Source organism: Amblyraja radiata, chromosome 22, assembly GCF_010909765.2.
Source record: "Amblyraja radiata isolate CabotCenter1 chromosome 22, sAmbRad1.1.pri, whole genome shotgun sequence".
In the NCBI taxonomy this organism is placed as follows: Eukaryota; Metazoa; Chordata; class Chondrichthyes; order Rajiformes; family Rajidae; genus Amblyraja; species Amblyraja radiata.
Window position 1 is genome coordinate 39,430,073 of NC_045977.1, and position 27,083 is coordinate 39,457,155.

Sequence of the window (27,083 nt, forward strand, 5' to 3'; positions counted from 1 at the left end):
TGTTACCCCAATTTTTTGCGTCTATCTTCTTGCACTGTTCGATGTTCTCTGTATTCCTCCTCTGACAAAGTTCCTTCAGCCGAAACACTCACCGTGTCTCTCCAATTTGAGATTCCAGCTACCAAGACAGATGTGTACAGCAATTCGTTCTTCTCCCGCACCCCCCACACAATTAAAGCATGGAATAGCCTTCACCCTACCCATGCTGACAGGCAGCATTTCTGGAGAGAAGGATTGGGTGACGTTTCGTTTCGGGTCGAGACCCTTCTTCAGACAGAGTCTGAGACAGAGACGCTGCCTGTCCCGCTGAGCAATTTGTGTCTATTCGGTGTAAACCAGCATTCCTTCCCGCAGGTGGTGAAACGGGTCAAGTTTGGACTTCTGTGCTCCAATTGTGGGACCAAGTCAAGTTATCAGCCCGGGGCAACGTCACTTTGCAGGCAGGCAGGGAGTGTATATGAGAGAGACCTCCCTCCCTCCCTCCCCACTCTGCACTGATCTCCGGGACACAGCGCTGCAATGCTCACCCTCCTGCTGGACACCGTGGGATGGATCTGGGCCACTCTGTCCCTCTACACCTGGGCCCTTCTCCTCACCTTCCTGCTCCTGCTGGCGTGGTTAGTACCTCATTCCAACACTAATGTTCCAAGTTTTACTTTGCTGTTCCAGCGTTTGCGTGTTGTTTGTTAACCCGTTGCGCGAGTGTTTCGGGAAGTGGGAGAGGGGGAGAGGAGAGGGGGGAGAGGAGAGGGGGGAGAGGAGAGAGGGGAGGGGTGTTCAGGCAATAAACATCTCAAGAGTCTAAGTAAGTTAAGTTGATTAAGTGAGTTTATTGTCATGTGTCCCTGATAGGACAATGAAATTCTTGCTTTGCTTCAGCACAACAGAACATAGTAGGCATTGACTACAGAACAGATCAGTGTGTCCATATACCATTGTATAAATATATACACACATGAATAAATATACTGATAAAGTGCAAATAAACAGATAATGGGCTATTAATGTTCAGAGTTTTGTCCGAGCCGTCTTGATCAAACCGCGACCTCAGCGGGCCAGGCATGGTCTGAGTGAGGAAAGGCCTCCTTAATACTATCCCCCCCCCCCCCCCCCCCCTCCTCGTCAACGCTTTCTCTCCTCCCAACCTCTAGATAGAGCTCTAGGGGCTAGTGGAATCAAGGGATATGGGGAGAAAGCAGGCACGGGTTATTGATAGGGGACGATCAGCCATGATCACAATGAATGGCGGTGCTGGCTCGAAGGGCCGAATGGCCTCCTCCTGCACTTATTTTCTATGTCTATGTAACAGCTACAGCACAAGAACAGGCCCTTCTACAGTCAGAAGAAGGGTTCTGACCTGAACCGACACCTGTTCCTTCTCTCCAGAGATGCTGCCTGACCTGCTGAGTACCTGCAGCATTGTGTTTCTATCTTCAGCTTACAATGTTGGGTTACACACAGAGCGCCTTGTGCTTGCACACTTGTTGACTTATTGAGTGGCTGTGAATTCAGGAGCTGAAAATAAAACAAAAAGCTGTCGGCACAGTGGGTAGAGCTGCTGCCTCACAGTGTCAGAGACCCGGGTTCAATCCTGACCTCGGATGCTGTCTGTGTGGAGTTTGTACGTTCTCACTATGACCGTGTGGGCTTGCTCCGGTTTCCTCCCACATCCCAAAGACGTGTGGGTTTGTAGATGAATTGGCCTCTTCTAAATGGTGAAGTGGGATAACCTAGAGGTATATAGTGTGAACAGGTGATCGATGGCTGGCGTGGACCTGGTGGGCTAAAGGGCCTGTTTCCATGCTGTATTTCTAAACTGTAGCCACTGTGTTTGTGTGACTGGGGCAGTTCACCTTATGGTCAGTAATGACTCCTAAAATGGCGATGATGGGACCTTGGCAATGTTAATGGATAAATGGTTAGACTCTTGTTGAGGGAGGAACTGCCTCGACTCAAAATATCACCCATTCCTTCTCTCCAGAGATGCTTCCTGCCCCGCTGAATAACTCCAGCATTTTATGCCTATCTTCGAGGGGTTAGTAAGCTATCTTACTGAGAGAACCTTTCACTCCCCCAGTTTCCATGGCTTCTATTGTGTGTTTGGGTGGAAAGGGAATGAATGCCTGTTCTTAGATGCTACTCTCAAAGTTCTGACTAACCCAATGTATGATTTTGTTCCAAGTTCTGAGCGAGATCAGGAATCAGCAGCCGCACTAAAGCTCGCGGTCTCTTGTTCCACTGTACTTCTTCTATTTCCAGTCCAAAGTTACAACTATTATTGATTTATCATTAACTTACAAAGTCCAGTAATGTTTATAGACTTTAAAAACAGAGGACTCTGAAGGGAGAATTTTGATTGCTTTGTGTACGGGATTAAGTACTCCAGCGTATTTGATGTTCCAGCCCAAACCAATACTTTATTATGAAGATGTTGACCATTTAATTTTGATTGCAGGTACAGTGTTTCACCATATGGATTCTTCAAAAGACTTGGAATTCCAGGACCTAGGCCACTGCCATTCATTGGAACATTCCATCATTACAGAAAAGTATGATTTCTTGTACATAGCATGTTGATAACTCATGGATTTCTCAGCCTTTTTCATCTCTAAGCCCCTCATTATAATTGAGTTACTGAAGCTTTTGTGCAAGAGACTTAGTCCGTGATATTCCATCTGGTGACATTGATGCAGAGTGATCTTAAAGAAGCTGGAATTAGAGTCTTACAGCGTGGAAACAGGCCCTTTGGTTCAACTTGCCCACGCCGACCAACATGCCCCATCTACACTCGTCCAAACTGCCTGCATTTGGCCCATATCCCTCCAAACCTGTCCTATCCATGTACCTGTCTAAATGCTGCTTAAACGTTGCGATAGTCCCTGCCTCAACGACCTCCCCCAGCAGCTCGTTTCATTCACCCCCACACTTTGTGTTTCTTTAAAATAAAGTTGCCCCTCGGGTTCCTATTAAATCTTTCCCCCCTCACCTTAGACCTATGTCCTCTCATTCTCGATTTTTCCTACTCTGCCCAAAAGACTGTGTGGTTACCCGATCTATTCCTTTCATGATTTTGTACACATTTGTACATCTTTCATCCTCCTGCGCTCCAAGAAATAAAGTCCCAACCTGCTCAACCACGTATATGGAATTTTTTTTCAACCTTGCAAAGCCAAAGAGCTTTAGAACCAATGTAGATCTTTGAAGGGAAGTTTCATAAGGCGACAAATGAAGAGATGGGTGGGAGAGGTCAGATGAGAAAGGAAACGAGGATTGGGAGGGCTACAGAGTGGGAAGGGGCGAGCAGATGTGGAGTAAGACAACAAACCTGTAATCCCTTCCTCCAGCACACGATTGGGGGGGATGTAGATAGATGAATGAATGAAGGATGAGTAAATGGAAGGGTTGGGCAGTTCTTGTGTGAACAAAGATCCATTTACCCAACCGGTTTTAAGGTGTTTCTATTGTAATTGGTTCTTCAAAGGTCAGATTAAGACGTTAGCTCATTTTTTCAGTGGGTGGGGAAAATTGAAAATTGCTGCTCCACACTTTCTGATAATTGACCAATTTAAGTAAATCAATCAGACTTGGTATTTGCCTTAATCTGTCCTTCACCACACAATCAGATGTATTTTTTCCCACCCTTTGTGACCTGCAGATTGGGTGTTTGTACAATATTAATGCCTTTCACAATTTGTTGTTTTCTTCCCCGGCCAGGGTATGTTTGAGTTTGATGAAGAATGCTACAGGAAGTATGGAGACGTCTGGGGGTGAGTGAATCTATCTATTTCATTTCTCCCTCACATTAATTTATAATTCAATATAAAAAGTGTTCCAATTATTAGTGCAGAATAAAAGTGCGAAGTATTGGCGCATTTCCTTCCCATTATTACACTGCATTAGTTGGATGAAGGCACATTATTGACGTGCCAGACACTCGACAATTGTTATATTTGCATTGAATTCCGCAATGGTTGCTCAACCTTGATAGCTTTTGGTTCCTGTGCAAGCAATGGGGGGGGGGGACGTCTCTGTTAGCGTAATCGATATGCCCTGATAGACCAAAATGACGATGGACAGTTAGTTCATTTCCCTATTTCAAGGGTCTGGAATAATGGGATTGTGCCTGAATCTACCAGTGTTTGGCTCATCTTTGGCTTTGCCTGGCGCTGAGTGGGAGGGTTGGTGGAATGTTCATCCATGCTTCGTTCAACAAGGGAAGCGAGTTTGGGAGATTTACCATCGTTACTCCAAGAACTCTGTCCATCAAGAACTGCCGGAGTCTCGGGGATACGTCCCAAAATTCATCCAAAGTTGATTGAGTTTGGAGGTGAGTTTTTTTACTATGAAACCTAGAACTCCTCTTTTGTCTTTTAGCTCTTTAGCCCTGGTTGGGTGGTGATCCTTGATGGGACACAAATGACTGATACACTTGAGGGAGACAGCAAAATATTGATGATACGTTTGTGTGGTGCTGGCATAACTATGATAGAGTTGGTGAATACCTCATCAAAGCTGTAATGGGGAGCTTGGACGATGTCTGAACTCAAACTGAAGATGACTATATGGGTACTAACTATACCGAGAGCTATTCATAAGCCAAGTTCGTGGTTGAGAGCGAACCCAACAAGTTAATGACATTATGGTACAAAATCATAAATAAGATATCCATAAATAGAAGAATCCCTGCACATCATGTTACATTTATTTACATTTATTCCACAGTCCTTTACTGCTTTTGGAAACCTCAACAACTGCAGGCCCAGCCTATTGATTGGTTTTCTCCGACACGTTGAGGTCCTTCACTGTGGCTGCTTGGGTCCCCAGTGCTGTGACCTTGAGGCAACACAATGCTGGCCTGTGTCGATGTCAAATTGCTGTACTGACCAGCGTGGAGTTTGTGCGGAGGCAAACAATCAGTAACATTAATGAGTAGAACAGTGGAAGTTGGAGAACTAAGGTGGCCGGGGGGGGGGGGGGGGCGGAGAGAGAGGGGAAGCAAGGGTTTCTTGAGGTTAGATAAATCAATATTCATACTGCTGGGTTTTACGCTGCCCAGGCCAACACCAATTTGGGCAGCACAGGGACGCAGTGGTAGAGTTGCTGCCTTACCACGCTTGCAGACCCGGGTTCGATCCCGACTACAGATGCTGTCTGTATGGAGTTTGTCCGTTCTCCCCGAGACGTGTGGGGGGTTTTCTCCGATTGTTTTTGTTTCCTCCCACATTCCATAGACGTACAGGTTTGTAGGTTAATTGGCATGGTATAAGTGTAAATTGTCCCTAGTGTAGTATAGTGTTAATGTGCGGGGATTGCTGGTCAGTACGGACTCGGTGGGCCGAAGGGCCTGTTTCCGCATTGTACCTCTAAATTAAACCTAAACCAACTGAAAATGTAAAGTCCTTGGGTCAAGGGAAAAATATCTAGTCTAAGGGTTGCCCCAGGGGGTAAAGGTGTTGATTCTGGATTTGTACATATTTATTCTCATTGACTGACTGTGTTTGGTTCTGGTATACCGGTATCTGTTCATCATTAGTTGTTCATAAATAAGTGAAATAACATTGTTATGAGCTATTAAAATTGCCAGGGGTAAACGGGACAAAAAAGGTTGGCAACCCCTGATCTAGTCATAGGTTTTTAACAAGATCCTGATCTGAAACATTCTTTTGTTTACAGGATCTATGACGGTCGTCAGCCTATGCTGTGTGTTGCAGAGCCTGACCTGATTAAAACTATTCTCATAAAGGAATTCTACACCCTGTTCACCAACAGGAGGGTACGTTCCGCGCCTGGGTGGTTTTAGACTAGGCGCTGTCCACGGAATGGGGAAATAGTAATTTAACATTCAATATTTAAGAATATTCGTTTCATTTTGTATTATGGTGGTGGGTTTGTTTGTTTTTTTGTACAGTACATATAATTTTTGTAAATACAAAATGCTGGAGTAATGCCCCTGTCCCACTTAGGAAACCTGAACGGAAACCTCTGGAGACTTTGCGCCCCACCTAAGGTTTCCGTGCGGTTCCCGGAGGTTTTTGTCAGTCTCCCTACCTGCTTCCACTGCCTGCAACCACCTGCAACCTCCGGGAACCGCACGGAAACCTTGGGTGGGGCGCAAAGTCTCCAGACGTTTCCGTGCAGGTTTCCTAAGTGGGACAGAGGCATAACTCAGCGGGGCAGGCAGCATCTCTGGAGAGAAGGATTGGGTGACGTTTCGAGTCGAGTCCCTTCTTCAGATTTAAACCAGCATCTGCAGTTCTTTCCTACACATGATTTTTGTAAATAGTTGATTAAAATTATTTTTGGTAAAAAAAAATGAAAAGCCTGGAAGGTAGGTATAGGAAAGCACTGCTGACTACAGGCGGTTTGACATCTGTGTCTCTCTTGCCACCATGCCCATATATTCTTTTCCTTTGCTTGCAGTTTGGACCAGTGGTGGTGGTTCGGTCAGAGTGTGTTCATATTTTCACTGATATTTAGTTTTTAGAGTTTTGTAGATACAGTGCGGAAACAGGCCCTTCAGCCCACCAAGTCGGCACTGACCAGCGATCCCTGCACACTTCCACTATCCTACACACACCAGCGACAATTTACAATGATTCCGAAGCCATTTTAAAATGGAAATTGTCACAGTGAATTTATAAATGATTCATTTCAAAGTTAAAAATTTTAAATATCTTTATGCTTAATTCTATTAGACACCAAAAACTCGTCGAACAATGGTATTTAGTTACAGTATCTCTGCGAACGTCAGCAACTCGTCCAATATTCACTCTTAGCAACAAGATGGAGTGTAGATGCTGAGTTTGATTATTTCCTCAATGCAGATCCTACATATGTTTAAAGGTGAATGTTTCTATATATCTCCACGTAAACACCTATGCTAAATGGTTATCTTCAGTAGTTAGAGGTACACATGCTCCTAAATGATTTCACAGCTAAGTAGGAATCTTTTTCCTTATTCCTGTGAATCAACATCTTCTCGCGGCACAAACTTGAGGATTATTGTTTTTTTAGGATTTCAAACTCCGTACAGACAGCACCCGTAGTCAGGATTGAACCCGGGTCTCTGGCGCTGTGAGGCATCGACCCTTCCGCTGCGCCATCGTGCTGATCTTGTGATGTGTAGAGAGCACAGGTGTGGTTTATCAGTGTGAGGGTGGTGGCATCGGGTCGAGAGCTCGGACGACCCAATACATCGGCATCGAATGAAAGATACAGCATGGAAAGAGGTCCTTCGGCCGACTGAGTCGATGCCGAACATCAACCACCCTTTCACACTAGTTCTACATTATCTCACTTTCTCATCCACTCCTGACACAAGGAACAACTTAGAGGCCAAACCCACACGTCTTTGGGATGTGGGAGGAAACTGGAACACCCGGAGGAAACTTACATTGTCACAGGGAGAACATGCAAACTTCCCACGGACTGCACCCGAGGTCAGGATTGAACCCGGGTCTCTGGCGCTGTGAGGCAGCAGCTCTACCCGCTGTGCCACACCTCAAGGGTGGAGAGGATTAGTGTTCAAACTGAGATATTGATTTAGTGCCGTGTTCCTGCTGTTGTCGTCCTGGCTCATACAGAATCCCAGTTCTTGCTTATCTGTGGTTGGAATGAATGATAAACTTTGAGTAGAATTCCATTTCCAACGTGTTACATGGGATGGATGGACTCATGAAGCCACACCGGCATGATTTGGCATTCCACTAAGACTACTCAGAACATTTGAGGCTGTCATTACTTGTATATAACGGGAGAAGGGGTGCACAAGGGAAATAATCGCTTCTCTGACAAGAACCAAATGGAACAGTAGATTTATTTTTATGTTTAACACGATGCCAAACTAAACTAATCACCTCTTCTTGCACATCTTCCCCTCTGTAAATGGTCCTTCCATAACTAGGGTGCTGTCTGATTCGCCTGTATCCCAGAGCGGACATTGGACTTTGTCCACGGAACTGGTGGGCTACAACACTGGGAACTACATTCTACACTCTGCATCTTCCTCTTTGTTCTACCTATTGTGTTTGAGTTTGGATTTATTGTGTTTGTTAGTCATGGAGTCGTACAACATTGTCTGAAGAAGGGTCTCGTCCCAAAACGTCACCCATTCTTTCTCTCCAGAGATGCTGCCTGTCCCACTGAGTTACTCCAGCATGTTGTGTCTATCTTCGGTGTGAACCCGCATCTGCAGTTCCTTCCTACACAGGCCCTTTGGCTCAACTTGCCCACCCTAACCAGGTGCCCCATCTAAACTAGTCGCATTTATCCATCTTTGGCTCATATCCCTCTAGTCTAAACCTTTTCTATCTCTGTGCCGTCCACATTAGTTTTAGTGTTGTTACAGTACAGTCCCTGCCTCAACTACCTCCTCAGGCAGCTTGTTCCATACACCCACCATCCTCCATGTGGGAAAATGTTGCCCATTGGGTTCCTATTAAATCTTGCCCCTCTCACCTTAAACCTATGTCCACTGGTTTTTGATTCCCCTCCCCTGGGTACAAGACTGTGCATTCACCTTGTCTATACACTCATGATCTTGTACGCCTCTAAATTGCCCCTCAACCTCCTGTACTACAAGGTATAAAGTGCTGGGAACTTTCTTCCAAATCTTCTCTGCACTCTTTTCAGCTTCATGACATCCATCCTATAGCAAGGTGACCAAAACTGAACCTTATTCTCCAAATATGGCCTCAGCAACAGCTTGTATAATGGTAACACAATCTCATACATCATTATCATCATTAGACAGCATGCACATCAAAACGTTTCCCTGTACCTCGGTACACGTGACAATAAGAAACCAAAACCTATATGGCCACAACTGTCATGTCAGAGGAACACAGAGAGATTGGCAGCTTTCTGTGCTGGCCATTGTAACCCCAAAAAGGACATGTAGCCCATTTAATCCCACTGTCCTGTCACCCCTTTGATAGCCCAAAACATATGGTGTTAGGAAAGAGAAATTCAATGAAGTAACAAGTCATTGAATGCCACCGAGATTCAGGAGAACTACAGAAAAAAGTGCTGGAGTGACTCAGCAGGCCAAGCAGCATTGACGTCAAGAAGTGACGTGTCAGGTTAGGACCTTTCTTCAGTCTGAATCCCACCTGTTTTGTTTTAAACTAATTGGTAAACCTTCCTGTCTTTCTATGTAGGAATTTGCTCTGATTGGACCATTGAAAGACTCTGTGAGCGTTGTTACAGATGAGAAGTGGAAGAGAATTCGAAATGTGCTTTCGCCATGGTTCACCAGCGGGAAACTGAAGCAGGTAAAGACCTGTGTGGCAGAGCGTTGGTGTAAGATCCACATCACACATGGCTTGAAAATTAGATAGTGAGGAGTAACAAGCTATAGCAAGTTAACCAGAGAGTTCATGACAGTGTAGATAATAGCAGGTTGATTTTCAAAGTGACCACACGCTGAACAGATTGTACACTGAACATTTTCATAAGTTCCAGGAGCAGAATAAGGCCATTCGGTCTATCAAGTCTACTCTGCCATTCAATCATAGCTGATCTATCTCCCCTTTGAAACATATAAGATTGTTAAGGGTTTGGACACGCTAGAGGCAGGAAACATGTTCCCGATGTTGGGGGAGTCCAGAACCAGGGGCCACAGTTTAAGAATAAGGAGTAAGCCATTTAGAACGGAGACGAGGAAACACTTTTTGTCACAGAGAGTGGTGAGTGTGTGGAATTCTCTGCCTCAGAGGGCGGTGGAGGCCGGTTCTCTGGATGCTTTCAAGAGAGAGCTAGATAGGGCTCTTAAAAATAACGGAGTCAGGGGATATGGGGAGAAGGCAGGAACGGGGTACTGATTGGGGATGATCAGCCATGATCACATTGAATGGCGGTGCTGGCTCGAAGGGCCGAATGGCCTATTCCAGCACCTATTGTCTTTTGGTATTGTCCTTCTCAACCCCATTCTCCTGCCTTCGCCCCATAACCCCTGACACCCGTGCTAATCAAGAATCTGTCAATCTCCACCTTGGTTGCATCGGGGCCTGGTTTGGCAACTTGAACGTCCAGGAGCGAAAAAAGACTCCAAGAAGTCGTGACCACTGCCCAGTCCATCAACGGCTTTGACCTCCCACCGTCGCAGGGATCTATCGTAGTCGCTGCCTCAAAAAACAGCCAAAATCATCAAGGACCCACACCATCCTGGTCACACACGCATCTCACCATTGTCACCAGGAAGAAGGTACAGGAGCCTGAAAACTGTAACGTCCAGGAACAGCTTCTTCCCTACAGCCATCAGGGCTCTGAGCTCTGAACTGCAAAAGACTATATTATTATTTGTTATTTGCATTATATTTGTTATTTATTGAACTTTTTCTTTTTCCCCCCGTTATATACAATGTTTACATGTTGACATATTCTGTTGTGCTGCAGCAAGTAAGAATTTCATTGTCCCGTCTGGGACATATGACAATAAAACACTCTTGACTCGACTCTTGGAAAATATCCATTGCCCAGTCCTCCACAGCTGTCTGTGGCAATTCACCACCTTCTGACTAAAGAAATTCCATCTCATCTCCTTTCTAAAGGTACGTCCTTTTATTCTGAGGCTGTGACCTCTGGTCCTAGACTCTCCAACTAGTGGAAACATCCTCTCCACATTCACTCTATCCAGGCCTTTCACTATTAGATTTCACTATGCCAATTCAACTCTGAAATGTCTTGGGAACCGAGCCTTTGTCTTCCTTGATTAGGTCAAGACAGACCCTTGTTTCTAATCTAAAGTTTGATTAATTGAAAGACACAGCATGGAAACGGGCCCTTTGGTCCACATCGATCACCCATTCATGCAAGTCCCACGTTCTCATCCCTACACACTAGGGGTCATTTAGAGGCCATATAACCTACAAACTCACGCGTCTTTGAGAAGTGGGAGAAAACCGGAGCACCTCCCGCAGGCCTCTGCGGCAAGACTCCTCCCAGCGGGCAGCGTAGTCGGTGAGGCTGGAGCCCCCGTGGGTCGGAGCCCGCGGCTGATGAAGCCAGCGCGAGGGGCCGGGGCTGGAGAGGACCCGGTGGTGTTAGTGGAGAGGTGGGAGCGGCGGTCGATGATGGCACCGACTGACACACGAGCAAGTGAGGACGCAGCTGCCGGGGCAAGGAACAAAGGAGGACCCTGCAGAGGGGACCACCGTGAAGGAGGGGGAGGGGGGAGAACAATGTGGGCGGCGTGGGGGTTCTCTAACTTTGTCAACGCCCTTTATGGGCGACTGTTTGCATATCTTGGGTATACAAGCAAAGAATTTCACCGTGACTTGTCTCATGTGCCAATAAAACATTAATTCAATCATCCACCTGGAGGAAACCCACGGGGTCACAGGGAGAACGTGCAAACTCCACACAGACAGCACCCGAGGACAGGATTGAACTCGGGTCTCTGGCACCAACCACCAAAAGGCTATAAGTTGAAGGGAAATATATCGGCCACTTGGATTACTCTGAGAGTTGGCATAGGCCTGTTCAGTTGGATAACTTCCTGAGACCTAAGAAAACACGAGGAGAACAAAACAATCAGGTTCCTGTTTGCAAGTGCTTTTATTTTGTATTGAAAATTGAAAGCAAGTTGGCAAATGATGTAAAAATGTTGGATGTGAGTTATGCCCCTGTCCCACTTAGGAAACCTGAACGGAAACCTCTGGAGACTTTGCGCCCCACCCAAGGTTTCCGTGCAGTTCCCGGAGGTTTTTGTCAGTCTCCCTACCTGCTTCCACTACCTGCAACCACCGGCAACCTCCGGGAACCGCACGGAAACCTTGGGTGGGGCGCAAAGTCTCCAGAGGTTTCCGTTCAGGTTTCCTAAGTGGGACAGGGGCATTAGTCATTGATCACAAATGATGCTTTCTGGGAATGGGAAGGGTTTCTGATTGGTGTTGGGGAAGGCTTCAGTTAGGGATGGGTCAGTCTGCAGATCCAATGTAGCCTCGTAAATAGTAGCACTGAGAGACGGGAGGTCCCGTGATCAAACCTCCAGCAAAACAGGTTTGGGTCCCGACCAGTACATCGTTGTACACCCTTCCCTCACATTGATCTCTTATTTTCCCCTTTCCTAGATGAGTCCAATCATTAACCACTTAACAGAAAACCTTGTGAAAATTGCCGAGAAGAAAGTGAAGCTGAATGAAAAAGTCGTCATAAAGGAGTAAGTATTTTGTCTGGTTCAGTTTTTCCCTCCGCCCCTCTCCACTTTACAACACCTTGTGCTACAGTAAGTCAGCGGGCCAGGCAGCATTTCTGGAGGGCAGGGCAGGGATAGGTGACGTTTCTGGTCAGGACCATTCTTCCGACTCCTCTGATGCTGCCTGGCCTGAGTTCCTCCAGTGGATCGAATAACCGCTATATTTCCCTTCAACTTATTCTCTTTTGGTGGTTGGCGCCAGAAACCTGGGTTTGATCCTGACCACAGGTGCTGTCTGTGTGGAGTTTGCATATTCTCCCTGTGACCACGTGGGTTTCCTCCAGCTGCTTCGGTTTCCTCCCACATTCCAAAAAGATAGATGGCTTTGTGTTTCGGTCAAGATTGCAGCATCTGTCAATTCTTGTGTCTCCGGACTCAGTCATTTCTTTGGGTCCATACAATTTCTACTCCTTGAGTTCGTATCTATTTAAAAAAACTTTTTTGTTTCCCACTTTCCAGTGTTAAAACTCATCAGCCAGTGGAGGGGGTTTGAGTTTCTTTCGACCCTCGATCAAGTTTTAAATGTTTGTGTTTCATGGTTTGTGTTTAGTTCAGGTTTGGTTTGGGGATTCAGGATGGAAACTGGCCACAGATCTGACCATCGATCACCCGCTCACACTAGTTCTGTTATCCCACTTTCTCATCCCAATCTCCACACACGAGGGGCAAGTTACAGAGGCTACGGACATTTGGGATGTGGGAGTCACAGGCAGAATGTGCAAACTCCACTTAGACAGCACCTGAACCCTTTCCTTCCACCTTTATTCCCTTTGCCTGTCTGTATAGTCAGGGCTGGTGGGGGTGTCCCTGTGTACGAGACCTGCTTGTGCAAGTAATCTGGAACGAGCTGTCAGAGGAACTACAGAAGCTAATACAATTATTACTTTTTTTTAAAAGGCATTTGGCAGATGTTTAGATAAGAAGCGTTCAGAGGGATTGGGCCAAATGCACAGAAATGGGACTAGCCAAACTTGATTGGCAAGTACAAGATGAGCTGAAGGGCCTGTTGCCCTGCTGTGTGAATCTCTGCAGTCTTGTTTATTTTCCAATAATCTGTACAGATGGATTATAAAAAAAACTAGACCAGCCTTTGAGGGAAAAGGAAGAGAATATTTTGTGAATTAGATCTGATGAAGAATTGGAATGTGACGTGGAGCGTGAATGGGGTTTGAGTTGGCCCGGATGTTCTTCGTGATGTGAAGTACAAACAAAACTATCTGTAACATGCAGCGGGCATGAGATTTTATTTGTCTTGTCATCTGTTAAGCAATTCCAACGAACATATCAAAGTTAGACACAAAATGCTGGAGTCACTCAGTGAGACGGGCAGCATCTCTGGAGAGAAGGAATGAGCGACGTTTTGGGTCGAGACCCTTCTTCAGACTGAGCATCGAGGGGAGGGAGTTACAGAGATAAGGTCAAAAGGCATGCAGATCAAGGAAGGGATGCAGAGTCAGACTGGTTGGAGAACTGGGAAGGGGGCGGGATGGAGGTAGTGGGCAGGTAACAGATACTTGAGGTTAGAGAAGTCAATGTTCATACTGCTGGGATGTAAGCTGCCCAAACAAAATATGAGGTGCAGTTTCTCCAATTTGGTCAGTGTGGGAATGGGAGAGGGAGTTAAAGTGTTTAGTAACTGGAACATAATGATCATGTCTCCCATCCGCCAGTATCTTTGGGCCCTACGGTCTGGATGCAATCTCCAGCACCTCCCTCAGTGTGGATGTGGACTCCATCAACAATCCCGATGACCCGCTTGCCACCAATATCAAGAAGTTGATTGATTTCACCCTCTTCGGCCCTGCTTTTATTCTTGCTTGTGAGTAATTCAAAGTATTTGTTGATATTATTGGGCATCTCGGTGGTGCAGTGGTTGCCTGGCAGCTTACAAACCCGGGGTTGATCCTCACTACAGATGCTGCATGGATATTGTATGTTTTTTACCTACTTTAAATCTCAAATTTAATGAGAATGTAGGAAAACGTTGCCTGTTAAATCCTGCCTCTCACCTTAAATCTGTCCCCTGGTTCTTGATTCCCCTCCCCTGGGTAAAAGACTGTGCATTCACCGTATATATTCCCTTATATATAATCACCACTCAGCTTCCAGCACTCCAAGGATTATAGTCCTCGCCTGCCCCAACCTCCCCCTATAACACAGGCACTCTAGTCCTGACAACATTGTTAAAAATGTTGCACTCTTTCTGGCTTAATGGCATCCCTTCTGCAGCAGGGTGACCAAAACTGAACACCATACTCACTAACGTCTTGTACAATTGTAACATGATGTCCCGACATCCATACTCAATATGTAGGAAGGAACTGCAGATGATGGTTTAAACCGTAGTCACAAAATGCTGGAGTAACTCAGCGGGACAGCAGCATCTCTGGAGAGAAGGAATGGGTGACGTTTCGAGTCGAGGCTCTTCTTCAGACCTAAAGGGTCTTTAGCAACCGAAACGTCACCCATTCCTTCTCTCCAGAGATGCTGCCTGTCCCACTGAGTTACTCCAGCATATTGTGTATATCTATAATCAATACCCTGACTCATGAGGCTAATGTACCAAAAGCTTTCTTCCCTCCTTCCCTGCACATTACTGGTTTATCTCTGCATGATTACTCCTCATTCAGTTCCTCACTGTCCCTCCAAATGTGTGCATGCAGGTCTGCTCATGTTGCAAGATATGTTCCTGTCTTATTTTTCAGTGATAGTTCCAGCCTTCAATCCTATCCTGACAAAACTTGGCGTTACTTTTTTCCCGAAAGATGCGACTCAGTTCTTCATGAGAACCATGGCGGCTTTGAAGGCAAAGAGGCAAAAAGACGTGCATGCGGTGAGTGTAAAACTGGAACAGATTGTACCCCTGTATCTGTTTGTATTTTAACCACCATCAGCTCACAACCCCCTTGACTAACCACCCACCTCCACTCAATTTCATAACTCTAAAAAATGGGTTGAAGGAAGGGGTTCTTCCTTGCAGCAGCATCAAAGACCTGTAAACACAATACATGTAGTCTGAAGAAGGGTTTCGGCCCGAAACGTCGCCTATTTCCTTCGCTCCATAGATGCTGCTGCACCCGCTGAGTTTCCCCAGCAATTTTGTGTACCTTCGATATTCCAGCATCTGCAGTTCCCTTTTGAACACATGTAGATGACACATCATTTATTGCATGTTTGTTTGTTAATAATCTCAATACTGGTTCAAACCCCCCCCAACCCCCCAACCAAAGACAGTAACTGCAACTTGGGCACACAATGGCGCAGCGGTAGATTTGTTGCCTCACAGCGCCGGAGACCCGGATTCGATCCTGACTACGGGTGTTGTCTGATCGGAGTTTGTGCATTCTCACTGTGAGCTCATGGGTTTTCTCTAAGATCTTCTGTTTCCTCCCACACTCCAAAGACGTACAGGTTTGTAGGTTAATTGGCTTGGTATAAATGTAAATTGTCCCTGGTGAGTGTTGGATGGTGTTAATGTGTAGATTTGGGGGGCCGAAGGGCCTGTTTCCGCGCTGTATCTCTAAAGTAAACTAAACAGCGCATAGTTGAGGTTAGTGTTGTGCAGGTTGTTGGGAAGAAGCTAGTCTTGAACCTGGAGGACACAGTTTTCAGGTTTGAATGTGGATGGGATGCTGAATGAAACCACCAGGAACCAAGAGGTGTAGCTTCATTGCTGCTGACCCTGCAAACCTGGAGTTTGACGTTGATTGTGTGCAGTTTTGGTCCCCAAATTTGAGGAAGGACATTCTTGCTATTGAGGGAGTGCAGCGTAGGTTTACAAGGTTAATTCCTGAGATTGCGGGACTGTCATATGCTGAGAGACTGGAGCGGCTGGGCTTGTATACTCTGGAATTTAGAAGGATGCGAGGGGATCTTATTGAAACATATAAGATTATTAAGGGCTTGGACACGCTAGAGGCAGGAAACATGTTCCCGATGTTGGGGGAGTCCAGAACCAGGGGCCACAGGTTAAGAATAACTGGTAAGCCATTTAGAACCGAGATGAGGAAACACTTTTTCACACAGAGAGTTGTGAGTCTGTGGAACTCTCTGCCTCAGAGGGCGGTGGAGGCCGGTTCTCTGGATACTTTCAAGAGAAAGCTAGATAGGGCTCTTAAAGATAGCGGAGTCAGGGGATATAGGGAGAAGGCAGGAACGGGATACTATGGATGATCAGCCATGATCACATTGAATGGCGGTGCTGGCTCGAAGGGCCGAATGGCCTACTCCTGCCCCTATTGGTCGCCCAATTATTTGGTTCCTCCAATGTGGACAAAACCACATGGTGAACACTGAATCAGGACAAGGGAAGATACAACAATACTGGAGTAACTCAGTGGGTCAGGCAGCATGCATGGAGCACATGGGATGGTGATATTTCAGGTTGGGACCTGACCTGAAACATCACCTATCCATGTTGTGTCTTTCATTGGTAAACCAGCATTAACAGTTTATTTTGTAGGAGGAACTGCAGATGCTGATTTAAATCAAAGACAAACGAGTAACTCAATGGGTCTGGCAGCAGCTCTGGAGATTCCTTTTCTCCTGAGATGCTGCCTGACTCGCTGAGTTACTCCAGCTTGTTGCGTCTGTTAGCAGCCTCTTATTTCTACTCAATGCTTCACACTACATTGAGTGTATAAAATGATGAGAGGAATAAATCGGGTAGATGCTAGGGGATTCGAGGACCAGGGGACATAGGTTCAAGGTGAAGGGAAAAGATTTAATAGGAATCTGAGGGTTTTTTTCCACACAAAGGGTGGTGGGTGTATGGAACAAGCTGCCAGAGGAGGTAGTTGAGGCTGGGACTGTAAAGGAGTGATGTCTGACACACTGTAACCTTTACTGGTAGTTTATTATAGCACATGGCACACACGTCCCAGCACTGACTGCATCCAGTCTTCAGGCGTACTGGAACCTAGTGGGAGGAACAAAGGGAGGATACTACAGTTATACTAATATGATGGGGCGTGGTTAGTGGTGATGAGGTAGCTACATTATAGGTTGCATGCATAAACCATCTACATCCTTCCCCTTACAATTTGAACAAGTTACTACAGTGGCAGGTTTATTATACAGTACCTGCAAAGCTAAGCATATTCTCCGTAACGAGCCGGAGGTTTTACAATCCGACCCGAGCGAGTGCGCACAGCACCTTCACCCTCCCCACCCGAAAGAATAGGAGGAGGGACAGGAACAGAAACAGGAGGGGAGAGAAGATGGGTGGGGAACCCAGCTTGGAGGGGGAGCGGAGAGGCACAGGTGAGCCAGGTGAGAATGAAGGGGTAGAACGAGGTGAAGTTGGAGAGAGAGAAGACCTTGCAGGAGACAGCAGAGCCTGGGGTGCAAACCCGGGAGGAGCAGGGGGGGGTACCCGAGGCAAAAGGACCGACCGTGGCATGCAGGGAGCAGATGGTACGTTAGTGGAAGAAGGCTCGACACGCGATGGAGGGGTATACGGAATCGCAGGAGGTGGTTTGGGCTCGTTAACCGCCAACAGGTGCTGGCGGCTGCGTCGGTATACAGTCCCTTCAAAATCCACGAGGTAGGACCGTGGCGCGCTGTCAAACCCGACGACGGTGGCCAGTCGGGAATAGCCGGTGGACGTCTGCAAACGGACGACCTGTCCAGGCATCAGTGGCGAAAGAGGGCGGCAGGATTTATCATGTGATCGGCGCTGGATCTCGTGCTTCTGGGCAATACGTTGCTGGACATCAGCAGGCTGCAGGACTTTGGGCATCAGGGACTGCTGGGCAATAGGCATCGGAGGGCGGACAACACGGGACATAAGTCGCTGGGCAGGGGATCCCATGGTACTGTCTCTGGAAATGTTCCGAAGATTCAGGAGACCCTGATAGAAATCCCCGTTCGAGAGGCGGGTTTGTTCAAGCAGGTGTTTAGCGCTGCGGACCGCCCGTTCAGCTAGACCATTGCTCTGCGGGTACTCCGGGCTGCTGGTGAAATGATTAAAGTTCCACTTTGCAGCAAACGCTCGAAACTCGGCGCTGGTGAACTGGCGTCCGTTGTCTGTCTGCAGCCGGACAGGGGAACCAAACGTGGCAAAGTGGCGGCGAAGCTTGCTGATCACCATCTCGGAGGTGATGGCAGGGAGGAGGTCCACCTCGAACCAATTCGAGTAAGAGTCTACTAGCACAAGGTATTGCCTCCCACGCCAGTCGAAAATATCGGCAGCCAGAGAAGACCAGGGCATGTCAGGGGCAGGCTGCTGCAAAAGCGGCTGTCGTTGCTGATGCGGGGCAAGCGAGTTACAGTCCGGACAGGAATCCACCCTGGCCTGGATGTACTTAGCCATGGCCGGCCAGTAGTACTGTTCCTGGGCATGCGAGATAGTGGCATCTGCCCCGGGATGACCCATGTGGGCGGCGTCAAAATACAAGCTATGCAGCGAGGCAGGGACGACCACTTTGTGTCCTTTGATAATAATGCCGTCACGGAGTACTAAATCATCGCGGACCAAAAAATAGGGGTGGACGCTGGCAGGCAACGAATTCCGTTTGGTGGGCCACCCGCGCTTGATGACAGCAGCAAGCTGCTGCAGGTCGGGGTCGTTTGCGGTATGTTGAACTAAACACTGTAGTTGCTGAGAAGGGACAAAGTTAACGTTCAGTACCTGTAAGTCCGACTGCTCGAAGGGGTGCCGGTCGCAGGAGGCCCGGGGGGCCAGGGACAGCGCATCAGCCACATGCATCTCGGTACCCCTCTTATATATGATTTTAAAGTCAAAGCGCTGTAGCTGCAGCATCATCCGCTGGAGCCTGGCAGGAGCGCAGTGTATTGGTTTGTTAAGTATCGTTACCAGTGGCTGGTGATCCGTCTCAACGGTGAACCTGGTGCCAAATAAGAAGTCCTTAAACTTCGAACACGCGAAAACCACCGCCAGCAGCTCCTTCTCTATCTGAGCATAGCGCTGCTCTGTGTCCGTCATGGTCCGAGAGGCATAGGAGATGGGCAGCAGCGAGTCATCAGCGTGGGGTTGCAGGCAGGCAGCACCCAGACCAAATCGAGAGGCGTCGCAAGTGACCACGATCGGACGCCGTAGATCAAAGAACTTCAGGGTAGGTGTGCTGACCAGCCTCGTCTTTAGCAGGTCAAACGCCTGCTGGTGGTGTGGAAACCATGCCCAGGCAATGTCCTTCTTCGTGAGCTGTCTCAGGGGTGCGCTCAACTCGCTGAGGTCGGGGATAAACTTCCCCAGGTAATTCACCATCCCCAGGAAACGCTGCAGACTGACAACGTCTGTCGGGGCGGGCAGCTCTGAGATGGCGCTGGTCTTTTGCGGGTCTGGCTTCAACCCTTGGGCCGGCCACACCAAACGGAAAATGTGGCCGACATATGTGACCTCAGGCACCCGGAACGTGCACTTTGACCGATTAAGCTTCAAATTTATCTGCCGAGCACGGTCCAAAATCCGCCGGAGGTTGTGGTCATGTTCGGCCACATCCCTCCCATAGACCAGTATGTCATCCACAATAATCGCGCAGGGCAGACCTGCAAACAATTGTTCCATTGAACGCTGAAATACCTCGCTGGCGGAGTTGATGCCGAACGGCATCCGTAAAAACTTAAACCTGCCGAAGGGCGTGCTGAACGTGGTCAGGTCCGTGGAGCGTTTGTCCAGGGGTATCTGCCAAAACGAACTTCTGGCATCGAGGACGGAGAACACAGTGGCCTGTCCCACCTGGGCGGCAACATCTTCGACAGTCCTCATGGGGTAGTGGGGCCGTTTAATCGCCATATTCAAGTCCTTGGGGTTGATGCATACCCGTATCTCATTTTTTCCTTTCTTCAACGTGGCGACCATGGTGGAGACCCATTCGGTTGGATCGCTGACAGCCTCCAGCACTCCCATGTTGACCATGTCCTTCAGCATACTCTCCACCTTGCCCTTCATTGCAAAAGACACTCTATGGGGTGGACGGATCACAGGCACCACAGATGGGTCAGTCACGATCTTGTACACCAACGGCAGCTTCCCCAACTTGTCGTCAAACAGGTCTGGGTACTCAGATAGTGGATCCATCACAGGTTGCACCTCGTGGACCGTACGGTCAAACGACACCAGACCAAGATCCTGGCAGGCCTGGTTGCTCAGCAACGTCACACAGTCACTGTCCAGAATGAAGAAAGACAGGTCCTGGGAAGATTTCTGCAGCACGCAGTGGAAAGTCGCCCTCCCCACAGGTGTTAGTTCCTCTCCCCCATAGGCACGCAAAACAGAGCGGTCTGCAATCAGCAGCTCATTATTCCTTATCTGGTGGAACAGCTTTGTTGACATTACGTTCACTTTTGCCCCCGTGTCAAGTTTAGCAGAGAAGGACTTATTGTTTACGGTTATGTTCACAGAAGGATCGGGGAGGCGAGATCGGCTGTGGAGGAGAGTGTAAATACTTACATCTCCCGTGGAATAGCTGAGCTCAGAGTCGGGGGGCAGCGTCAACAGAGGGCTGATAATCCATCTCGCTATCAACTTGCAGAAGGTTGTTTAGGAGTTGTCTGGGAGCTGAGGGCACTTTCCCACGGGAACGGCAGGCAGCTGCAAAATGGTTTCTTCTCCCGCAGAAATTGCAGGTCTTCCCAAGGGCTGGGCACTGTGATTCTGTGGAGTGCACGTAATTGCAGTTTGGACACTTTTTAGATCTCGGGTCCCGGGGTGTACGAGCGGGCCGCGGTGGAGGGCGAAAGTTGTCCTTCATCCGTCGTTGTCCAGCAACACCAGTTAGATTTATGGCTCGGTTGTCTGAACCCCTCTGTCCATGAGGAGGGGTGACCACTTCGGCAATGCGGCACGCATGCATTGCCTGAGTCAGGGTTAGGTCAGGCCGTTGCAGCAGGTCGGCGCGCAGCTTCTGATCAATCATGCCAGTGACGAGAATGTCTGGTGAGCTGGTCGCGCATGTTTTCAAATCGGCACCGCTGGGCAAGGTGCCGCAGGTCGGCAATGAAGCATTCAACAGGTTCATCCGGCTGTTGCTTGCGTGAGAAGAACCTGGCCCGCTCCAGTATACGGTTGGAGGGCAGGTCGCATATCTCGGCGAACTTGCGCAAAAGACATACCGGGTCGTCGGCCGATTCAGCTGGCTCGACCGGCTGGTCGTTGTCATCCAGGACCGCTGGTTCATAGACAAAGGCTTGAGCTCTCTTCATTGCGTCGGGACCGGCCAGGTTGAGCAAGAGTGATGCTTTGACCGCGGCTGGGTCGTTCCGGTGCGCAATATTAACGTAGTGAGTGTAGTCCATCACAAAAGTCGACCATCGCTCCGCAATGTCAGCGTCGAAGACAAGGGGAGAAGGCTTTCGGCATGAGGATGCCATGTCAAGGGAGACCCAACACTGGGCACTAACGGGGACAAAATAAATGAAAACCGGTAAACGGGAAACGCGAGTTTTAAACTTCTGACGCCATGTAAAGGAGTGATGTCTGACACACTGTAACCTTTACTGAGAGTTTAATATAGCACATGGCACACACGTCCCAGCACTGACTGCATCCAGTCTTCAGGCGTACTGGGACCTAGTGGGAGGAACAAAGGGAGGATACTACAGTTATACTAATATGATGGGGCGTGGTTAGTGGTGATAAGGTAGCTACATTATAGGTTGCATGCATAAACCATCTACAGGGACTATCCCATAGTTTAAGGAATAGTTAGACAGGTGCATGGATAGGACAGGTTTGGAGGGATATGGACCAAACGCAGACAGGTGGGACAAGTGTAGCTGGGACATGTTGGCCGGTGTGGGCAAGTTGGGCCAAAGGGCCTGTTTCCACACTGTATCACTCTATGACTCTAAGACTATTAAACAGTACAAACACCAAGTGAACCAAACTGTCTTGGACTAGGGACTTTGGACTTTTGCTTTGTTTTCCCATTAATGCTTTTTTTACTTATTGAACTTTCCCTGTTATTACGTTAACCATTGACTACTGTGTCTACAGACCTGCTCTGCCACTGCAAGTAAGAATTTCATTGCTCCTTCTTGGTACAGATAACAATGAGGCAGTCTTGGCTTTCTTGCGAGTGAACGACTGCTTCATTGGGAAGGATTGATTTGGTCCTTGAATGGTGGGAAGGGAAGAGGTGAATGGATGGGTGTTGCTTCTCCTGCACATGTTTGGGAAAAGGCCTGAACACAGTGGTTATTGTTGACAGAGCTGCAGAACAGGAGTCGGTCACAAAGGGAGTTTCTGCAGTTTTCTTCAGCTAGATGTCGTTTTGGTGGGTCCTAAGGTTCTTTTCCAGACGCTCTATTTTCTGGCCTGTATGACCGAGGGAGAATAGACATTGGCAGATACGCAATGGCGATTAGGAACTCCCTTTGGCACCTCCTCTGTAGCTGTGGCACACTTGCGTCAGGTTTATTATTGTCACCGAGTGCACCGAGGTAGCTTTAAGCCCCTGTCCCACTTTCACCACCTAACTGGCGACCTCTGCCGAGTTTGCCCTTGACTCATACTCGCAGCATGGTCGCCACGAGGTCGTAGAAAGTCGTGCTCGTGAGTGGTCTCCGCGTTCTCGTGGCCTCAAGTAGGTCGCAGCGTTTTTTCCAGCCTGATAAAAAATGTCCACGAGTAAAATAAAAAAGTGGAAAAAATTGATACCTTTTACTCGTAGGTAGGTCGTAGTAGGTTGTGATGGTAGTCGTAGGTAGGTCGTAGTAGGTTGTGATGGTAGTCGTAGGTAGGTCGTAGGTCGGTAACTGGCCCTAGAAAAAAAAAAGCAAACATGACATAATTTTATCATGTGATAATTTTCCACTCGTAGCTGGTCGTAGTTGGTCTTAGGTGTGGAAGACTGAGGTCGAGGGGGGTCGTAGGAGGTCGTAGACATAGTCGTAGGAGGTCTTTTACTTCGGCGAGTCAACACCCCTGTGACATTTTTTTCAACATCCAGGGTCTTCTAAACTTGTGGATTAGGTCGTCCAAGTGTGACCGGCCCTTTACTTTGCATGCTACCCAATTGTATAAATAATACTAAACGTAAATACAATCGAGTTAAACTCGAGTACAATAGGTAGAACAGAGGGGAAGATAAGCGTGTAGAATGTAGTTCTCAGCATTGTACTGTTCTATATTCTATGTGAGAAATCCATGGGAGTCAAAGCTCACAACGTTCTTGTTTATCTCAGGATCGTGTGGACTTTCTACAGATGATGGTTAATTCTCAAGCAACTGGCACCAGCTCGGAGCTACAGGACAATGGTGACAAAGCTACGGATAAACGTATTGGGATCTCGTATTGGCTCCATGTTTCTTTCTGCAAATGAGTGTTCCTCATTCATTTACTTGATCATCTTGGATCCACCTTAACCTATCAGGATAACAGCTTGCTCCCAACTCTGCCATTTCACCTGCTCTTTTCCTCCAGAGATGCTGCCTGATCTGCTGAATTACTCCAGCATTTTGTGTCTATCAGTAGATCTGTAATTTATTTGATCGATGGGGATGTAAAAGAAAATATCAGAGGAAGCTAAAGACTGACTCTTAAAAGACATTTGGACAGATATATGGATAGGAAGGACTTTGGGCCAAATGCAGGCAAATGGGACAAGTTGAGTATGCCAACTTGTTTGGCACACACAAGCTGGGCTGAAGGACCTGTTTTTGTGCTGTGCAGCTCTGACTATCTTTCAGGGAAAGTAAAGAGGGGGACAGGGACTGGTGAGATGGCTGTGGGAACCACCACAGACTCGGTGGGCTGTCCTGTAATAGCTTTCTGGCTGAACATTCATGTGTAACTATTCCAGCTGCTCACTGGATACACCTTCAATGAATTTAGTCTGAGCCCAATAAGCAAGTTATAATGACCAAACAATTAGCTAAAGCCTAGACAATACCTAAGTGACTTGGGTTTTGCAATACATATACAATTAATAGTATGACCCTTGACAGCATTGATGTTTAGTTAGTTTAGAAATACTGCGCGGAAACGGGCCATTCGTCCGCGCCGACCAGCATTCCCCGCACATTAACACTAGCCTATACACACTTTTTTTTACATTTACACCAAGCTAATTAACCTACAAACCAGAACGTCTTTGGATTGTGGGAGGAAACCAAAGATCTCAGAGAAAACACATGTAGGTCACGGGGAGAACGTACAAACTCTGTACAGACAAGAACCCGTAGTCAGGATCGAACCGGGGTCTCTGGCGCTGTGAGGCAGCAACTCTACCGCTGCACCACCTGTACTGCCGCATAGAGCGATTTTGAGATCCAGGTCCCTGAAACTCCCTGAAAGTGGCAACACAAGTAGTTTGGTAAAGAGGGCAGGTGGTATATTTGCCTTCATTGGTCGGGGCATTGAGTATAAAGGTTATGGAAGTCATTCTGCAGCTTCATAGAACTTTGGTGAGGCAGGCATTTGGAGTATTGCGTGCCTCATTATACCTCGGCACACCTGGCAATAAACTAAATCATGTTCGAGTCGCCCCCATTACAGGAAGGGTGCAGGGGAGGTTTACCAGAATCGTGCCTGATTAGAAGGTGAGGTTGGACATCCTTGCATTGTGTTCTCTGGAATGCAGTAGGGTGTGGGGAGACCTGATAGAAGTGGATAAAACTAAGAGGCAGAGAAAGGTAGACAGTCAGAACCCATTTCCCAGGATGTCAGGATCAAAGACTAGAGGGCATAGGTTTAAGGTGAGAGGATCAAAGTTTAAAGGGGATGTGCAGGGCATGCTGTTTTTTACACTGAGGATGGTGGTTGCCTCCATGGAGCCAGGGATGGAGTTTGAGGCAGATACGGTAGAGGCATTTGTGATCTTGGGATAAGCATATGGATATGCAGGGAATGGAAGGATATGCATTATATGCCAGTAGAAGAGAAATGGTCTTGGGTGGCATCATGTTCGGTACAGCGGTTTAGTTTAGTTTCAAGATACAGCATGGAAACAGGCCCTTCGGCCCACTGAATCTGCACATTAACACCATCCTACACATACCAGGGACAATTTACATTTATACCAAGCCAATTAAGTTTTAAGTTCTCTGTACGATGAGCCTTCATTTACAAATGCTGGTGTTTTCTCAAACTGCAGGTCTAAGTGACTCTGAGATCCTGGCCCAGTGCTTCATCTTTATCTTTGCCGGGTATGAGACTACCAGTACCACGCTCTCCAACGTCGCGTACAATCTCGCCGTTCACCCCGATGTGCAGACGAAACTACAGCAGGAAATAGACAAGGCTTTTCCCAACAAAGTGAGTCATAGAATAAAAATTAGTATTTCTACCATCGCTCTTCATGTAGCTGAGATTCCCGAAAGCATTCTGTAGCCAATTAATTTTGAAGTTTGATCAGGTAGAATGGCAGTATTTATACAAGGTACTCCAAAAATTTAATACGGGAGAGAATTTTATTAGATGGGTTAAACTACTTTACGATAGACCTACGGCAAGAATATGAACTAACAATATGCTATCTCCAAAATGTTACTTATCAAGGGGTAATAGGCAAGTTTGTGCCTTATCACCATTGCTATTTGCCCTTATGATAGAACCGCTGGCCGAAAGGATTAGAAATCACCCGAATATTCACAGATATAACACTATGGACTCAAAGAATAAAATTTCATTATACGCTGATGATATCCTTTTATATATTACTAATACACAAACAAGTATACCCACCTTATTAACATTAATTGAGGAATTCGGCTCTTTTTCAGGATATAGAATAAATTGGAATAAAAGCGAAATTATGTCTTTAAAACCACAGGATTCGAGACGCTTACTAAAATTCCCCTTCAAAATTGCAACAGAAAAATTCAAGTATCTGGGTATTCAAATTACGAGAAGACACAAATCATTATTTAGTGCCAATTTTATGCCACTATTAAATAAACTGAATGATATGATTAAATTTTGGAAAACGCTCCCGCTCTCATTGATAGGTAGAATTAACGCTATAAAAATGACTTTCTTACCACAATTAATATATTTGTTTCAAGCGATCCCAATATATATTCCAAAATACGTTTTTCAAAAAACTAGATTCTACTATCACTAATTTTATATGGGATTACAGAACACACAGAATTCAATGAAAGCATTTGTGTAAACCTAAAGAAGTTGGGGGCTTATCATTACCTAACTTTATGTATTACTACTGGGCAGTGCATATTAAGAACATAATGTACTGGTTGGATAGTTCCACTCAGCAGTTGGAGTGGATAAGAATGGAGAAAGAGGAGTGCTATCCGCACGATATAGGAACGATCCTGCTCTCACCGATAAAATTGAATAGTATAATATATAAGAAAAACCCAATTATTCACAATACAATAAGAATTTGGAAACAAATAAAAGTATCCTTGAAATTAAATAATCTATCAGTACTAACCCCACTAGTGAACAATCCCGCATTCAAACCATCTCTCATCGACAAAACATATCAACAATGGGATAGACTGGGAATTAGGAAAGTAGGGGATATGTATGAATTGGGCAAACTGTTATCATTTCAACATTTAAAATTAAAATTTAAACTGAAGGATAATCAATATTTTAAATATATACAGATATGTGACTTTATGAAGAAATATACACATAGATTTCAAACTATATTTTTAGACCCTTTAGAAGAAGCAATGAATATTAAGGCTGATTCACAAAAACTAATATCATACTTTTATAATAATATATTAAATAGAGAATTACCCTCAACAGAAGCACTAAGAGAAGATTGGGAACATGAGCTAATGATAAAGATCTCGAAGGATAGATGGGAAAAGTATCAGATGAACACACATAATTGTTCTATTAATGCAAGACATAATTTAATTCAATTCAAATTATTACATAGACTATATTATTCAAAAACGAGGTTGAATAAATTTTATCCAAACGTCTCTCCCAGATGCGATAAA

At 46.6% G+C, this 27,083-nt stretch overlaps 1 protein-coding gene across 1 annotated transcript in view; it reads left to right on the forward strand.

The window, feature by feature from the left end:
• Positions 1 to 405: 405 nt before the first annotated feature.
• Positions 406 to 27,083, forward strand: part of LOC116985979 (cytochrome P450 3A30-like) — a 35,410-nt gene continuing 8,732 nt past the window's right edge. The window contains exons 1-10 of the mRNA XM_033041130.1: positions 406 to 617; positions 2,456 to 2,549; positions 3,715 to 3,767; positions 5,674 to 5,773; positions 9,159 to 9,272; positions 12,072 to 12,160; positions 13,867 to 14,015; positions 14,902 to 15,029; positions 23,345 to 23,417; positions 25,256 to 25,416. Of these exons, the coding sequence (XP_032897021.1) occupies positions 520 to 617; positions 2,456 to 2,549; positions 3,715 to 3,767; positions 5,674 to 5,773; positions 9,159 to 9,272; positions 12,072 to 12,160; positions 13,867 to 14,015; positions 14,902 to 15,029; positions 23,345 to 23,417; positions 25,256 to 25,416 (1,059 nt within the window). The 5' untranslated portion in view covers positions 406 to 519. The remainder of the gene's footprint in view (positions 618 to 2,455; positions 2,550 to 3,714; positions 3,768 to 5,673; positions 5,774 to 9,158; positions 9,273 to 12,071; positions 12,161 to 13,866; positions 14,016 to 14,901; positions 15,030 to 23,344; positions 23,418 to 25,255; positions 25,417 to 27,083) is intronic.